General features: G+C 42.6%; 1 protein-coding gene across 1 annotated transcript in view; it reads right to left on the bottom strand.

Annotated features, from left to right (window-relative positions):
* The window catches only part of LOC126089203 (nucleolar complex protein 4 homolog A), a 146,094-nt gene extending 131,119 nt beyond the window's left edge, over positions 1 to 14,975 (bottom strand). The window contains exons 1-2 of the mRNA XM_049906893.1: positions 14,834 to 14,975; positions 14,637 to 14,745 (exon numbers count right to left, since the gene is read on the bottom strand). Of these exons, the coding sequence (XP_049762850.1) occupies positions 14,637 to 14,745; positions 14,834 to 14,926 (202 nt within the window). The 5' untranslated portion in view covers positions 14,927 to 14,975. The remainder of the gene's footprint in view (positions 1 to 14,636; positions 14,746 to 14,833) is intronic.
* Between the last annotated feature and the right edge of the window lie 3,920 nt (positions 14,976 to 18,895).

The following is an 18,895-nucleotide window of genomic DNA, read 5'->3' as shown; positions in this document are numbered from 1 at the left end:
TCCTCCCCATAGACAAAGGCTCTGCCACTTTATGATGAATCGCAGAGACTACCTGACAGATGGCTTCTGCCAGCCATCTGTCCCCTCCACCTAAAAGCTCCGCTACAGTGATCACATTCCAGAAGTCCAATATAACCTCCAATTTCCTTCTGAGATCCTTAAGTCCATCCCATAACCTCTCCCAACGAGGGCCTGCACACCTAACTTCTATATGCTCCCCAAAATTCATAAACCCAACAATCCTGGATGCACTACTGTAAATGGTTATTGTGCTTCTACTGAAAGAATTTCCACTCTTGTTCATCAACACCTCAAATCAATTGCCCAAAACCTAGCCTCTCACGTCAAGGATACTAACCACTTTCTTCAACAACTCTCTACCGTCCCCACCCCTTCACCTCCTGATCCCTATGTTGATGCTGTCTCATTATACAACATCCTCATGCCTGTGGCCTTACCACTATCAAACACTACCTCTCCCAATGTCTTTCAGACTCCAAACCCACTCTCTCATTCATCATACACTTTACCAACTATATCCTCTCGCACAACTACTACCAATTTCAGGGGAGATTATATAAGCAAACCCGCAGCACACCCATTGGAATTTGTATGGCAGCCTCCTGTGCCAACCTTTTTATGGGCCATCTAGAGGAAACCTTCCTAGCTTCCCAAAATCCCAAACCCCTTGTCTGGTTCAGCTTCACAGATGATATCTTCATGATATCCACTCAAGTGTCACTGTTTCTTCACAACCTCAACACCTTCTCTCCCATCTGCTTCACCTGGTCCTCCTGAATCCAACATGCCACGTTCCTGTATGCTTAACTCCACCTCCCCAATGGTTCCATCCACACCTCTGTACATTAAATCCACTAATCACTACCAGTATCTGCATTTCAACAGCTGTCATCCCTTCCACAGCAAAAAGTCCCTCCCTCACAGCCTGGGCACCCACAAATGGCTTATCTGTAGTGATGAGAACTCCCTTGCCCAGTTTCACAAGAGCCTGTAGAGACTTCCCCCCCCCCCCCCCCCCCCAAACCCAGCCCATAAAAAAATTCCCAGTGGCATTTCCTCACACACCCCTAATCCTCCCTTCATCCCAAAGAACCAGCCACAAAGGAGCACCTACCCCATCATCTAACATAACCTGGACTGAAACAAATTAACTTCGTCATTCGCCTGGGCTTTGATTATCAATCACCATGCCCTGAAATGAGGAACATCCTTCCCACACCCAAACCACACAACATCCTAGTCCATCCCTACACCATACCCCTCTCCTAAACCCTTGCCTCTAGGATAATATACCTTTGGAAAACCCAGATGCAAAAGCTCCCCAACCCACCCACCCTGCGCTTCCTACTCCTGTCAGGTCAGAGGCTTATACTACTCCATCAGAGGTAGGACCACCTTTGAAAGCAACCTTGTCATCTACCAACTCTGCTGGTATTACTGCATAGCTTCTTATGGTGTGTGTGTGTGTGTGTGTGTGTGTGTGTGTGTGTGTGTGTGTGTGTGTGTGTGTGTGTGTGTATGTGTTTTGAGCTTATGGGTGCTCAACAGTGAGGTTATCAGTGCCCTTACACTCATCAAAACAGACGGATGTGGCTAAAAACTCTAAAATTGTTCCACAATTAAAACTAACTATGCATCAGATTAAAATACAAGTAAAACTACATGGGAGGTAACAGAAAGGCACATGCAAACGTCACTAGCTGACTACACTCCTGGAAATTGAAATAAGAACACTGTGAATTCATTGTCCCAGGAAGGGGAAACTTTATTGACACATTCCTGGGGTCAGATACATCACATGATCACACTGACAGAACCACAGGCACATAGACACAGGCAACAGAGCATGCACAATGTCGGCACTAGTACAGTGTATATCCACCTTTCGCAGCAATGCAGGCTGCTATTCTCCCATGGAGACGATCGTAGAGATGCTGGATGTAGTCCTGTGGAACGGCTTGCCATGCCATTTCCACCTGGCGCCTCAGTTGGACCAGCGTTCGTGCTGGACGTGCAGACCACGTGAGACGACGCTTCATCCAGTCCCAAACATGCTCAATGGGGGACAGATCCGGATATCTTGCTGGCCAGGGTAGTTGACTTACACCTTCTAGAGCACGTTGGGTGGCACGGGATACATGCGGACGTGCATTGTCCTGTTGGAACAGCAAGTTCCCTTGCCAGTCTAGGAATGGTAGAACGATGGGTTCGATGACGGTTTGGATGTACCGTGCACTATTCAGTGTCCCCTCGACGATCACCAGTGGTGTACGGCCAGTGTAGGAGATCGCTCCCCACACCATGATGCCGGGTGTTGGCCCTGTGTGCCTCGGTCGTATGCAGTCCTGATTGTGGCGCTCACCTGCACGGCGCCAAACACGCATACGACCATCATTGGCACCAAGGCAGAAGCGACTCTCATCGCTGAAGACGACACGTCTCCATTCGTCCCTCCATTCACGCCTGTCGCGACACCACTGGAGGCGGGCTGCACGATGTTGGGGCGTGAGCGGAAGACGGCCTAACGGTGTGCGGGACCGTAGCCCAGATTCATGGAGACGGTTGCGAATGGTCCTCGCGGATACCCCAGGAGCAACAGTGTCCCTAATTTGCTGGGAAGTGGCGGTGCGGTCCCCTACGGCACTGCGTAGGATCCTACGGTCTTGGCGTGCATCCGTGCGTCGCTGCGGTCCGGTCCCAGGTCGACGGGCACGTGCACCTTCCGCCGACCACTGGCGACAACATCGATGTACTGTGGAGACCTCACGCCCCACGTGTTGAGCAATTCGGCGGTACGTCCACCCGGCCTCCCGCATGCCCACTATACGCCCTCGCTCAAAGTTCGTCAACTGCACATACGGTTCTTGTCCACGCTGTCGCAGCATGCTACCAGTGTTAAAGGCTGCGATGGAGCTCCGTATGCCACGGCAAACTGGCTGACACTGACGGCGGCGGTGCACAAATGCTGCGCAGCTAGCGCCATTCGACGGCCAACGCCGCGGTTCCTGGTGTGTCCGCTGTGCCGTGCGTGTGATCATTGCTTGTACAGCCCTCTCGCAGTGTCCGGAGCAAGTATGGTGGGTCTGACACACCGATGTCAATGTGTTCTTTTTTCCATTTCCAGGAGTGTATTTGGAAAAAAAATATGGGTGAGACAGTTACCCTGTTATTACATTAAAACCACCTCCCTAAAATCTTGGGAAAAATGTTGGACAATTCACAAAACTTTAAAACTAGAACCACATTTGTTTGAACGTTACTTAAAATAGAGGGCAGATCCATCAGCAAACCCACCAGGGCCGCTGGTCAGAAAATAAAACACAGGCCAAAAAAATGTGGTGCACACATTGGAAGGCTGGAGCAAGAAGCCATGCATCATAGGGCTGTGACCTTCACAAAGACAAGTAACGAGGACCTTGTCCCATCGACATGGCTGGAAAGAGGTATGCCACGGCTGAGTTGTGGACTTTACTACACAGAGCTTATTGTTTTTCACTTCCAGTTGCTCATCCTATCACTGATGCCAGACTCTGGAGCACAACAGTGAGACTACAGCATGCAGGGGATGGCATGCTGAAACAGCTGAGGATCATGACACAGTTCCTAGGCTGCTAGATCCGCCCTTTCATTCCTCACAATACCCACTTGCCCTGGTACCCAGCAGAAAGACACCACCTTCCCCAGTCATGGTAGTTTGAGCAGGGCATCCTGGATATTCTGGACTACTTTATCTGCTGGGTACATTGGTTGTAGAAATGCAAGTATTTTAGTATGTTACTCTACAAGTAAAATTTAAGAAAAAGTTCATATAAACAAAGGTCTGCAAATGTTTAGTTATGGAGTTATGGCTAATAAAAGATTTTGCGCAAAATTTAGCAACTTCGCTAATATGAAGCCATCACAAAACTGTACGAGGTTAAAGCAAAGCATGATTTCCATTTATTTTGTTGTTATTGGTCTGGTGAATCTAATAAAACATGTCCAAGATGTGTATCTGCAGTAGTTTTCCAGAATATCCAGAGAAGCAAAGATTATTATACAGGTAAATTTGTTTACTTCCCATTAAGAAAGTAGAAACATTTATGTCATTGTTGGCAAGCATTAGCAAGTTGTTTCAGTTGTTTCCTGACCTTGAAACAGTTAGTTTTCTGTATTGTTCAGTGAAAGAACATAATAACGACAGTGTATTTAAGTGAAGCCACATAGTAACTGTTGTAGTTAGTAGGTTATTTATGAAATAGGGATGCCTCGGTGGACACATTTTTGAACATTTATTGTGAATGTATTGTGAAATTGTATGTACACTGTACAAGTTCCTTAACACTAAGCTTTGTTTTTTCTGGTTTAACATGAATTCAAGTGTGCTATGGTATTAATAAAAGCAGATTATCTGACACATTCATACAGTTACAGTTAATGTTATTACCATCATTTTTCCAAAATTAAATTCTCTACAACTTCTGTTGGAAACTTTATGCAATTGCCTGGAGTTTAAAAAAAATTGGGCCAAGTAGTTAATAAATTAAAAATTTTACAAAATTACATCTTTGCTTCTCTGGATGTTATGGTAAATTACTGCAGATACACGTCTGGGACATGTTTTATTAGATTCATCAGATCAATAACAACAAAACAAATGGGAATTGTGCTTTACTTTAACCTCGTACAGCTTTTTGATGGCTTCATATTAGCAAAGTTGCTAATTTCAGGAAAAATCTTTTATTAGACATAACTCTGTGACTAAAGATTTGCGGGCCTATGTTTATATGAACTTTTTTATTTAGTTTTACTTGTAGAATAACATATTAAAATATTTACATATCTTCATGAATCAACCTGCATCGAAGACAGTAAAGTCATCAGGCAGTCAGACCTTGAGGACACAATCCAGCAAAACACGGAGCAACCAACTGAGGCCTCCTGATTAGACACTCTGTAAAGAGAGCTTCATAGTTGTGATGCTCATATAAAATGACAGATAATATCGCACGAAAAACAGAAGCAGGAGCACAATCTCTCCTATACTGCACCAAATCTAAAATTACTCTGGGCTGTACTTTCTCCACACCAAATGACTCCAGCACACGCTGCACACAAATAAATGGAGAAAAGGCTGGCACAATTCCCTCGAGGTGGACAGCGTCAATGATCAAATAAGAAGGCCTCACCAATCCAGACACTGTGCACCCACAGTCCAGAAACGAACGCACATAAGTCCTGTAAAACTGGTACAGACGTACCCTGTCCACTCCCCAAGATCTGTGACTAAGGCATTTTACAATGTTCAGTGCCTTGAGGGTTCTGTCTTTCAGGTCTCTCAGGTGTGGCAGCCACGACAATCTGGAGCAAAAAATGAGTCCCAGAAACCTCACTGAGACTCAAGGATGTAGGGTGGTGTTCCACATATGCAAGTTTGGTAAATTAAAAATATGATGAGAATGATTAAAATGAAAACACACACACAAACACACTCACTCACTCTCATCTGCAGAAAACTGAAAATCTGTCTTTGCAGCCTACTCATCTAAGCTCCACAACATAAGCTGCAACTGATTGCTCGCTGTTGCAATACTAGAGGAGGAAGAGAAAACAACAAAATTGTCGACAAATAAGGAGCACTGTACAAGAACCTTACCATAGACATGAAGCTGTTTATGGCTATGGCAAAGAGGGCAGCACTTAAAACACCGCCCTGAGGGATGTCATTCTCTTGTTTAATATGATTGGACAGTGTGTCACCAACTCGGGTCCTAAAAAACTGCTAACACAGGAAAGACCATAGGAAGATGGGGAGGTGGTCATGAAAGCCCCACTGAAGCAGCTGCGTGAGAATACTGTGTCTCCAAGTAGTATCGCACACGTTACTGATACTGAAGGACACGCTGATACAGTAATGGTTATATAGGGAAGACTGATGAATGACCACCTCTAGCAGGGTCAGGTTGTCGACAGTGGACCGAAATCTCCGGAATCCACACTGAGAGTGGCTAAGGAGTTGTCTGGTCTCTAACAAAATGACAGACAACAGTTGACCATCCACTCCAGGGCCTTTCCAACACAGCTTGTTAAGGTGATACTACGGTAACTACTGATACACACGAGATCCTTTCCTGGTTTGAGGAGAGGTATCAAAACTGCCTTTCACCATGAGTTGGGGAAGTGACATGGGGAAAGGGGAGTTGTAGGACTTAGAATTGTTGGGTCCAAAGTCCAACTTGCCCCTCTCTACATCACACAGTAGTGGTGAAACATCTGTTGCTGGCTGGAATGGGCTGTAGTTTTTGCAAAATGCTCTGCCAGTGTCTAAATGATGTCTCTGGGAGGTGTTTGGAGACACCTCTGTTTCAGGACTACTGCTATTGGCAAATGACTGCATTTACTGGAAATCCTCCGGCTGGCTTCCCAAACATTTGCAGAACAAGTGGAACCATTGATAGAGTCCAGGAATGCTTGCCATGACCTCTTCCTAATCTCCTTAATTATAGGTTGAGCCTTGGCTCTCAAGATTTGAAAGGCTATGATGTTGTCTGCAGTTGGGCGGCATTTAAACCATCAAAGAACTGGATGCCTATACTGGATTGCCGAAGGGCACTCATCAGTCTGCCAACATATAAGTCGCCTCCTAAGATGACGTGAAGACTTCGGGGTGGATAAGTCAGCAGCATGATGGGTCACTCTCGTAATGTGGTCCACTCACTCCTGGGTGCCATTACGGTGTTCAAACACAGCCAGCTGGCTGAAAAGATTCAGCTAGCCCTGCTGACCATCCACTGTGGTGGGTTCTGTTGAAGCAATCCTCCATCCAGTAGGTTAATGTGACAAGGAAAGTGGTCACTGGAATGAAGTTTGTCAATGACTTCCCACTGAAGAGTCTGCAAGGGCTGGAAAGCAGGGAGGTAGGTCGATGGCTGAGAATGACTCAGTAGCAGCACCCACTCCCAATTAATACCTCCACATCACCATCATTCGTCACCTCCCAACAGCTCCAACACCCATACATCGTGTGCCACACTTGTGCATCTGCCACCCCTCCCACACTCCTAGCCAGCAAACTGGTTGTCTCTCTCCCAGCCGCTAGCTATGTATCCCCAAACCATTAATCCTGCCTCCCACCTCTCTCTCCATCTACTCACCCACCCCTTACAACCTGCCACCTGCCAAACTGCAATCCTGGCATTGTCCATCCAGCCAGCACCACGTAGATGCACAGGAGGTGTGTGTGTGTGTGTGTGTGTGTGTGTGTGTGTGTGTGTCATGAAATGGAACGATCACATAATATTCTCTATCGTATGTAAAGCTAGTGGCAGACTGTGGCTCATTGGCAGAAAACTAAGGAAATGCAATCAGCCTACGAAGGAGATAGCACACAAAACACTCGTGCGATCCATTCTAGAATACTGCTCATCTCTCATGCCCATGCCATGTAGGACTAATGGGGTGGGAGATTCCATGGTAACTCACGTTACATTTTGAAATCACTGTTTTATTAGGTTGACTTGTTATCAATCTATAAACCCATATTTTCTTATGCAAATCATCATTATAAATTGCATTATTCAGGCAAAGATCTTGAAGTGTTATTTAAGCAGGGCAGAGCATTAAAATTAAAGAATAACAATGTAATTTATGTTGTGACTCACGTTACAAATTTGGGACATCCTATTCCTAATGTGCATTTCAGGTCAAAAGTGTCCTCAAACTATTACGAGTATGGATCTGGTTTTGATCACAGAAAATGCATATTAGGTTGGCATTCAAATGACAGAATTACAGATTTCTAAAAATATTTATACCATGTGAAATATTGTAATATATTAAAAAAGGTGTGTGACTCAACATTACATGACTCATGTTAATTGCTACTTCTTGTTCGAAAAACTTTTTTCTTACTAGCAGAGAAATGAAAATATGACATTATGTGCCAAATAAGATAAACCTAACATCAACATTTCACTTTTCAAACATTATGAAAAATTATAAGCAGCATATCTGGGAAAATGAGCTGTAAATTCAATTAGAAAATCAGAAAACTGAAAATGTCCTCTTGCACTGACACAATCAAGTCGATTAATTTTCTTTATAATTTCAGCACATTTTACAGGCCATTTCCAATAGTAACCAGCACACTCCATTGCACTAATTAAGTAAGAATTTCCAAAAACTGCACGTACTTCTCCAGCATTATATTTACTGTTATATTCTACTTTGTACCAGTCTCCAATTTTCATACTTTCTTTAGTTTCTTCAGTATGATGATCTGCAGCAGCACAATTCTTTGGAGACAGCAGATATATTTGTAGTACTCATTTCTTGTAGTGAAAGCAGTGAACACTTTTTATGTTTGGTACTGAGGTGCTGAAGAAAATATTTGAGCCAGATTAAGTTTCGTATTGATTCCTTGAATTTCATAAATAGACACATGAAAAACCTGCATAGTTGTGGTACCTGCAGCTACCTGAGCGAAAGTTGATGCATCACCTACTATACATTTTTGCTTTTTTACTGCATACCCCTAGCCGTTCTGCAACTGCACCAATTCCATCTATGGCTCCTTTACCATGGGTTGTAGCAAATAAGTTCCAATGGATTTCCACATTAAGATATGATTGAAATTGGGGTACAGCAGCAGTAACATACTTGTTTTTAAATTGTGAGACAGGTCTATCTGACCAGGTTGGAAGTACCTTCACATTTTCAGGTATAGTTGACAGTACATCATATTGTAAGCAATTGCAGCACTTGAGTCATGGCTTTATTCAGAGCACTATGTGGCTTATACAGTGACCAACTTGCTTTACTAGGTTGCTGATCTTGCATCTTATGCTGCCTATGTTTTCTAACTTTCTCCCTCTTTTTAGCTTTTCTTTCTTCTAACAACAGTCCTTGCTTATGTTGACTCAATTGTAGAGACTTTTCTTTCTGCTTCTTCTGAATTTTTTGAGCTTCTTCCAGATGATTCTTAAATTCTTCATATTTTCTTTGACTCTTTAACTTTTCCCTCCTCTTACTCAGCCTTTCTGCTGCTGCTAAGAGCATCCTCCTCTTCTAACCTTAAAATAATAAAACTGTGACTCAGACTATGTGATCATGATACACATTTAATTTTCTGCTTTTACATTACTGGTTGAAATTGGGAAATTTTTAGTAGTGATATTAGTTACACATTCACACTAAGTAGTAAATTACTGAACAAGATAAAGTTACCTCTAACATCTCTCTTGGTATAAAAACTTAATAACATGAAAGTGACTCATATTACATGAAAGTTCACGCTGTTGTATTATATTATTTACCCCAACCTATAATTTACCTACTTCAGTTTTATACTCTTTACGCAATACATTAGGATATGTAACAGTAATACAAATAATGATATGCTAATTCTTACTTGAAATGAAGTTCCAAAATCTCCAATAATTCACACTCTCATCGCATGAAAAATATATGGCATTATAAAAATGGCTACAAATTGTGGAGGGAAAGCAATAATGGGCGACAAACCATTGTTGCCAAACAGTAAAAACTTCAGCCTTTCCAAAAAAATTATAAAAAGTACCAAATTTTAAACTTTTACATATCGAAAGTGTGTTCTACTTATCATGGAATATCCCGGATACTAAACAGGAACAAAGAACAGCAGCACACTGGTCACAGTTTTGTTTGACCATAGGATAGCGTCACAAGTTTCTAGAACCAACTTCAAAGAGATGAATTTAGAAATGTATTACAACCCACTATGAATCATTCCTATAGTGGCTGCGAAGACAAGATTGGACTAATTACAGTGTGCACAGAGGCTTTTAAGCAATCATTCTTCCTGCTCACCATATGTGAGTGAAACAGGGAAAAGGCCTTATATCTGGTACAACAGGATATACTCACTGCCATGCACCTCACAGTGGTTTGTAGAGTATCAATGTAAAAAAAAAAATGGAAATGTCGTGTGGCTAGGGCCTCCCGTCGGGTAGACCGTTCGCCTGGTGCAGGTCTTTCGATTTGACGCCACTTCGGCGACCTGCGCGTCGATGGGGATGAAATGATGATGATTAGGACAACACAACACCCAGTCCCTGAGCGGAGAAAATCTCCGACCCAGCCGGGAATCGAACCCGGGCCCTTCGGATTGACAGTCTGTCACGCTGACCACTCAGCTACCAGGGCGGACTAGTATCAATGTAGAATACTGTAATTGCTTGTTGTGCCACAGTACACATACACTGTATGAAAATGTATGATGAAGTGGTCCCTTTGCCTTTCTCATAATTGATGCAAAATATATGTAGGCCCTACTTACGCAATACGCAACGAAAGGCTTCTCAGAGATTTGATTGTTATATAAGACACCTTTTCTGATTTTATCTAGAAGTTTTAATTTTTATACCAATGAGTATGTTAATTATGATGTAAACATAGACCACAGATTAGCCCTCATCACAATCGAGAGCAGAGGGCATAATCAGCATTCAACCAGTCAAGCTGGACATACAATTTTAGGGTCACCAGAAGGGTCCAATACCACCCGTTGGCTTTGACCCGTGACATAAGTCTATTGTTGTGTGTGACGTCACAATGGCGCAAAGTTTAGTTTGTGAGTGTTGCGTGTTTGCAGATGTCTTGTTGTGCTGTCGGTGGTACTCTCTGGGGGCGTGTTCATGGGTTGCGGGAATCGTTTTGTTGATGGTTTAGTGTGCACTTGTGATGTGTTTGTAGGTGGTGTGTGGTTGTGGTGCTCTCTGGTGGGGTTTGTGTGTCATATTGGATTCATTGGAGTTGTTGACATTGTCGGGTGTTCTTCTGGTGATTAGTGAAGTTCTAGTGGAATATTTTGCAGTGAGTTGATGGTTTAATTTTTGGTTATTCCTATGTTAATGTAGTGTCGTATGTGGTGTGTCGCCTTTGAATTTTTTACATTACTTTTCTTATATCATTGTTAGGAATGGATATGACCGATAAAATCAACAGTTTTCAGTTGTGGGGCACGATGGGTGACAGTACTACGTCGCTCATCAAATTCCTGCAACTGTTTGGACTTTTGGCCAAGCTGGTGAAATGTGCTGCATGTGGTAAATATATAAAGTTAAGGAAAGTTCTGGTGTCTCGGGCCAGGGATGGCTATATGTAGAGGAGCCGGCATGATAACATTTGGCGCCTCATTCGCTTGGTACCTGGTTCTAGAAGTCTTGGTTGGGCATGCGTGAAATTGTGTTGATGAGTTATCATTTTTGTTTTCAGTCCTCTCATAGTTTTTATGTGCATGAGGTGGGTGTGAGTGAGCAAACGGTCCTTGATTGGTATTCTTTTTGTCGTGAGGTTTGTTCAGAGTACATTAAATACAGGGGTAAGTTGGGTGGGCCTGGAGTAGTGGTTGAGATTCACGAGTCACAGTTTGGTAGGAGGAAGTATGGGAGGGGCAAGCCTGTGGTTGGTTTATGTGCGTGGGGGGGGGGGGGGGGGGGCTGTGGTATCGGGGTCTGGGTCTTCTCAATGTGTGTTTAGGGTTGCTGAGCATCGTACAAAGAGGGAGTTAGTGGAGTTAATTCAGGAGTATGTAGAACAGGGGAGCACTGTAGTTTCTAATGGGCTTGCTTCTTATAGTGGGTTGGGTTGGGAGGGTTACAATTACTTAGTAGTCAATCACAATGTAGAGTTTAAGAATTATGAGTGGGGCCTGTACAAATACTATAGAGGGGTTTTGGGGGGGCTGTTAAATCTGTTATAGGGAGGGGGAAGAGGCACTCTTCCAAGCTTCAGTCTCATTTAGATGAGTATTGTTGGCGAAAGAGCATCCCTGAGGGGTATCCTATGTTTAGGGTTTCCTTAAGGGCTGTTATGAAGATGTACAGGCCCAGGGTTGTGGGTTAGTTAGGCTTTGGGGGGGGGGGGGGGGTTGGCTTGGCTCTGGAGAGGGGGGGGGGGGTGTTGGTGAGGTTTGGGGAGGTAGGTGGGTGGGGGGTGGTTGTGGAGGATTCTTAGGCTGTGTATGTTTTTTTGTTTTTGGTTAGTATTTGTTTCTTCAGTTTTGATTTTTTGGGAGTGAGAAGGTTGGGAATTTTATTTGGTTGTGGTTTATTGTGTGTGTGTGTGTGTGTGTGTGTGATTGTGGTGTCCGATACAGGAGATAGCGCCGGAGCTTTCATGTGGTGAGTTGTCTCTTTTTTTGTTCATGTTTTTATCTGGTTAGATGATTCGTGGATTGTGTGTGTGTGGGGGGGGGGGGGGGGGGGACAGGGTGTTGCTGGTATTGGTGAGCTGGTTTTGTGTGGTGTTGTTGACCTGTGAGGTTAATGGAAGTATTTGATTCAAAATTTGGTGTTTTATAAGTTTTTGAGGTAGTGATGATTGTGGAAGTGGTTGTAGATATGGGTTTTATGGATTGGTATCAGGAGTTTCTGTTGATCTTTATAGGTCAAGGGAAGTGTTCAATTCCAAATTTGATGTTTTCTTGTGGTTTCTGAGGTAGTGATGATTGTGGAAGTGGTTGTAGGTTTGGGTTTTATGAATTGGTATTGGTAGTTTCTGTTGAGCTATATAGGACAAGGGAAATGTTCGATTCCAGTAGATATTGTTTCTACACGATTTTGGAAAGGTTGTGGTCATTTTATTTTACCGGTTTTGTCTAGTGGCGTGTGTTTATTTTTTGTTTCATTATATTATTAGAGAAATATGTGTTTGATGGTTTTTCGATCTATTTTCATGTTTATTGTCCTGTTTACGTAATGATGTCATAGTCGCGATATGGGAGTAGTTGTGAATGGTCGTTTCTGCTATATTGGTGACATCATTGGTCAAAGTAGATGGGTGGAATCGTACATTTCCATTAACTCCAATCTGGGCAATGGCTCAGTAGTCATTTTAAGTCCTTTATTAAATCCTATAAGAATGATATTCCTCTGCTAAGTCCATGCTGCTCAGAATACACAGTGAGTCTCCTAGTAGAAAAAAGCCTTTTGTTATCAAACTTCTGGTCCAGCAAGATAAAATCATGGCTAAAAATGTAAAAGTTAACATTCAGACCATGATAAGTCGTGTGTTGTTCTCAGTGCATGGAACAGGTGTACCAAGTTATCACGAATCAGTATATTAGGCATTCATAATTTACAGTCACTTCCACAGATAGTCTATTTCTGTAGGGCAAAGATGGTGAAAGTATTTACCATGGCTACCTTACCTCAATGTAATAGTGACAGAAAATCTGGTTATGGTGACAGCTTAACGTTACAGGAGAGACAAGAGGCTGACAATTTCATTGACACTGGGTGAAGCCTGTGAATGTGAATATGAAGGCTGTGGTAAAAGACTGGTTTGTAATACAGTCTGAGGTCTACACTCATCACTGACAACATTTACCAAGTAGGCTATTTAATGCTACGCATGATTACTATGACAAGTAATTCCTTTTTTTGTGTGGTTATTTCAGTGTGAATCTATATTAGTAAATATTCACTCCACATTTAACCGTCTTCACATTATAAATAAGCAGCAGTACAGAGAGACTAAATTGAGAAATGCTGTATTATGTGGGGCTTTTATAATGAATACTGGGGTTTTAACACTTTATAATATTTATTATGTCAAACTTACAGTTATAAATGATATGTCAAATGAAAGAGCAACTAAAACAGTTTTACCAAAAATCTTACAAATGTTCAATGTGAGCACAATTTGTCACACAGCACACATCAAGTCTATAGCCAAGTTTTTCCTAAACGTTAGTAAGTGTGTCTTCAGTGATTGTAGCAACAGCTGCTTCAATCCGGTTTCTTAATTCAAGGAGGTCTGCTGGTAGCGGAGGCACGTACACACAGTCCTTGATGAAGCCCCAAAGGAAAAAATCGCATGGCAATAGGTTGGGTGAACGTGGAGGCCATGCAAAGCAAGCCCTGTCATAGTGCCCGTTTCAGCCTATCCAGCATTTGGGAAGAACTCTGTTATAGTCTTTGTGTGTGCCATGTGACAAATGGTGCTCACATTGAACATTTATAAGGTTCTTGGTAAAACTGTTTGAGTAGCTCTTTAATTTGACATATCATTTGTAATTGCAAGTTTAATATAATAAATATTATAAAGCGTTAAAAACTCCTATATTCATTTATAAACACACTGTATAATAGACCAATCTCTGGCAACTATTTTGAACACATTATGTACACAATTAATTGCACATAAACTACAAACAATGCGACACCACCACGTAACTTTTCTAAACTTTCAATCTAAACCGAAGGTTTAATTATGCTGTTGCACATGCACAATGTTGATCCAATTTCAATTCTCCACATTTTCAGTCAGCAGGATGTTTAGTTTTTATATGGCACGCCTCCTCACTTATCTAAAGCTTTCTAATTACATTGTATCTAAATGTTTAATGCTTTAAATAAACAAGTGAGCACAGAACAATTTATCGCCCAGTGAAAATATTAAACCCTGAGCAAATTTACTCTCATGCTTCTTACCAATGAACACACAGGATACTTGACAGAGAGATTCTCTGATGACGTGGCAGGTTCTAGCTTTTAGTTTATGCCTTTTCTCAACTAGTGTTTAAATAAACAATGATAAGTAAGGGCACTACCACCCGTCCGTTCAGACTAATTCTGAAGACTAGCTGAACTTACCATTTAGTGTAATACTCTGGGGTACATTATGCAAGTCTCCTCGTTTTAGTACTTCTGAAAATGCAAGCTCCAATGCAAGTATTGCTGCCTGTGATTTCTTCTCACTGCCCTGTCATACGAGAAACATAAATTAAAAAATAAAATTATCACCACCTACACACAAACAACGCTCGAATCAGACATAATCTTGAACTAACATCTATTAAGGAAAGGATGTCGACGAGATTATTTGCATATTTTCTGTTCTCTAAAAAGAACAAAACTTTATTACGAAGCTCTTTCGAACACATGGTCTACGTTTTCAAAACAAACACTGACAGGCAATTCAGAGACTCTCAATCATAGTACAATTGCACAGAGATCACACATCCCCTGCCCAAAGATTTTAGAATATGAAGCCGGATTTCCATAGGCATTAATTTGAAACGAGGCATTATACGTAGCTATTGCAACTGGCACCGATATCTCATTGGTTGGCGGTAAGAGCCAATGAGACGTAGCTACTTGTAGGTAGATCTTTGAACATCTACTTTATTTATGATTTCTGAGGGAAAGGGGGGAGCCATCGTGAAGTGTGTATTTGTTGTAGGTAGATCTTTGAACATCTACTTTATTTATGATTTCAGAGGGGCAGGGGGGAGCCATTGGCTCTTACCGCCAACCAATGAAATATCGGTGCCAGTTGAATAGCGTGAGTCCCAAAGTGCTCGGCCTCACTTCTCATTTCCCCCACCGCTCTGTCACGCTGTCAGAGCGCGAGAAGGAGGAATAGCAGAAAAATGCGAACGCTCGCAGTTAAATAGCAAAAAAATGGCTCTGAGCGCTATGCGACTTAACCTCTGAGGTCATCAGTCGCCTAGAACTTAGAACTAATTAAACCTAACTAACCTAAGGACATCACAAAACTCGGATGGACAACACTGAAACACCCGTCTTACAGTCCTGACCTGGCTCCATGTGACTGCCCGAGGCAGGATTCGAACCTGCGACCGTAGCGGTCGCTCGGTTCCAGACTGTAGCGCCTAGAACCGCATGGCCACTCCGGCTGGCGTTAAATAGCATTGCAGTCCCACTGCATACTATTTGATCTTATATTTCTCATTTCTCAACAACATATGTCACAAACGAAACAAATTTTCAGTATTATTTCATTATTTTTGGTGTACTGAAGACATAATATAATTATCATCTGAACTGTAGGCATGAGTATTTATAGACACAGACTGTTTTAAAGAGCTTCGTCCCCAAGTTGCCACGTAGTCGTGAAGTTTTAAGTTTCATAATCGAAAAAGTCTTTCAACAAATACGTCCATCGAAATATTGTACTACTTTTGCAATCTCGTTATGGAGACTTGGAAACACTACCTGAGGAAAGCAATGTAGACGTCCTGGACAGTTTTGACGTGGAAATGTTTGTCATTACTATACGTGCAAACGAAGTAGACACTCGGTGCGGTGGCTGATGGTAGCGACTGTAAAGGCATTTCCCATTTACAGTCGCTCCCATCAGCCACCGTGCCAAGAGTCAACTTTGTTTGCGCGTATATTACAACTGGAATTACCTTGTAGGTCAATCAGTTACATCGGCATATGCACAGGGCTGCTTGCAACAGAAACAGCAAATGATCACAAAAATAACACAGAAACCGATGTAAGATTGACACCGTACTCAAAATTTTTATAAAACTATTCTTGTAATTGTTGCAAGGCCACAATGAATTCTTCAGACCTCGCGTTTTATTTAATGGTAGTGAGCTTAGGGTAGTGGAGTGTCTTTGTCAGAATATGACCCTTCTACAACGCTATTTCCTTTTTAAATGCATTCCCTCAAATCAGAAAGAAGTTACTTTACAATATCTTACTGTGGGCAGTGTGCTGCCTAGTCCACTTAAAATTCCGTTCCAGATGTTTTAATTTTCGTTCCTATACTCCTTTTCCATCACAAATTCAACAATATCGAGTTTTAAATTGAAAAATCGTTCCAGGCATGTCCCTTGACTTTGTGGGAGTCGCCAGAAGAACACCTGTGAATGTACAAGAACGCAGCATTATTCTGCAGCTACGAGCGCACAGACGATCTGCTTTACTCTTCGATTTTTATTAATATTCTTTGTACTATGGTAACTCCAAAAGAAATGCACACTATTTTTTAATCCATCTTTTATTCTACATTTTTGAAAGTTTTATAGTGTCTAGATACATCCTTTAGGAACAATATTTTCATTTCTCCACATAATTTCCATCCCTCTCAACTGCCTTACGCCATCTTGGAACCAGCGCCTGTATAGCCGCACGGTAAAATTCTGGATCAACCTGCTGGAGCCACTGTTTGGCAGCGTGCACAAGGGAGTCATCTTCAAACCTTGTTCCACGAAGAGAGTCTTTCAGATTCCCTAAGAGATGATAGTCACATGGAGACAGGTCAGGACTGTACGGTGGGTGTTTCAGTGTTGTCCATCCGAGTTTTGTGATCGCTTCCATGGTTGTTTGACTGACATGTGGCAATGCATTGTCGTGCAACAGCAAAACATCCAGCCGATGTGGTCAAACATGTCTCATTTGAGCTTGAAGTTTCTTCAGTGTCGTCACATATGCATCATAATTTATGGTGGTTCCACTTGGCATGATGTCCACAAGCAAGAGTCCTTCGGAATCGAAAAACGCCGTAGCCATAACTTTTTCAGCAGAAGGTGTGGTTTTGAAATTTTGTTTTCTTGGGTGAATGTGCATGATGCCACTCCATTGATTGCCTCTTCGTCTCTGGTGAAAAATGGTGGAGCCGTGTTGCATCATCTGTCACAATTCTTCCAAGAAATTCATCTCCACCATTCTCGTACTGTTCCAAAAGTTCGCTGCATACCGTTTTTCTCGTTTCTTTGTGAGCCACTGTCAACATCCTGGGAACCCACCTGGCACAAACCTTTTTTAACGCCAAAATTTTCAGATTTCTATAAACACTTCCTTCCCCTATCCCAACGTAGCGTGACAATTCGTTCACTGTGAAGCGTCTGTCAGCAGTCACCAATTCGTTAACTCTCTGCACATTGTCTCGAGTGTGTGCAGTGTGTGTGTGAAATCTTACGAGATTTAACTGCTAATGTCATCAGTCCCTAAGCTTACACACTATTTAACCTAAATTATCCTAAAGACAAACACACACACCCGTGCCCGAGGGAGGACTCGAACCTCCGCCGGGACCAAACGCTCAGTCCATGACTGCAGCGCCTGAGACCGCTCGGCTAATCCAGTGCGGCAGTGTGTGTGCACTACGAGGCCTGCCGCTGCGAGGACTATCCTCAATATTGCCATGCCCACTTTCATCATGCAACCTGCTTGCCCGCCTATTAACTGTACTGCGATCGACAGCAGCATCTCCATACACCTTTTTCAACCTCTTGTGGATGTTCTCACTGTCTCGTTTTCACAGCACAGGAGTTCTATGACAGCACGTTGCTTCTGACGAACGTCAAGTGTAGCAGCCATCTTGAAGACATGCTGTGACGTCGCCACTCACGGGAACAGGTTGAACTAAGTTTGAAAACAAGCGGGAAGGATGTATCTACATACTGTAAAACTTTCACACATGCAGAATGAAAACTGTATTTTTACAAAAATAGTGTGCATTTCTTTTGGAGTGACCCTCGTATTTGCTTGTGTTTTGAGTTGATTAGTGTTCGAGCTTGAGAAAAAATAAAAAGTTATTACTTGACTACTACACTGCATCTCTTCAGCAGATCTAGATAATCTGTAGTTGACCAAAGTGGTGACCCCGTATACTGAATTCCGTTTTTGACGAGCAAATGCAGTACCGATCGGTGTCATCAGCCTCAGAGTCGGCACGTCCGCTCGACTCACAGAGTACTACGTATCGGCGCCATATTTTGTTGAAAGACATCGAACATTTACGACGCGACATTGAAAACCAGGAAAATGCTGCTTTGAACTTTTCTATTGCGTAAGGAACAGCCGTCGGCGGATGACACCAGCAAGATCAAGATACGGCATTGTAAACAAAGATACTAAATTTGTGATCGCTGTTAGAGCGCTCGACGGTAAAACAGCAACGATCAGCACGAATATAATACTCCACCCGTCCTCCACGCATAAGTATACGCATTTTAAACAGTTACTCCTTGAGCGACTACATCGGCAAGTGGAACAACGTATCCAACAAGCACTACATGGTGAAAAGAGAGGAGACATGTCGCCTTCGGAATTTTGGCGGCACCTGCGAAGCTTAGTTGACGACACCGAGTTGC

Source organism: Schistocerca cancellata, chromosome 1, assembly GCF_023864275.1.
Source record: "Schistocerca cancellata isolate TAMUIC-IGC-003103 chromosome 1, iqSchCanc2.1, whole genome shotgun sequence".
In the NCBI taxonomy this organism is placed as follows: domain Eukaryota; kingdom Metazoa; phylum Arthropoda; class Insecta; order Orthoptera; family Acrididae; genus Schistocerca; species Schistocerca cancellata.
The sequence above is the reverse complement of the archived record's forward strand: the minus strand, read 5'-3'. Positions and strand labels throughout refer to the sequence as shown.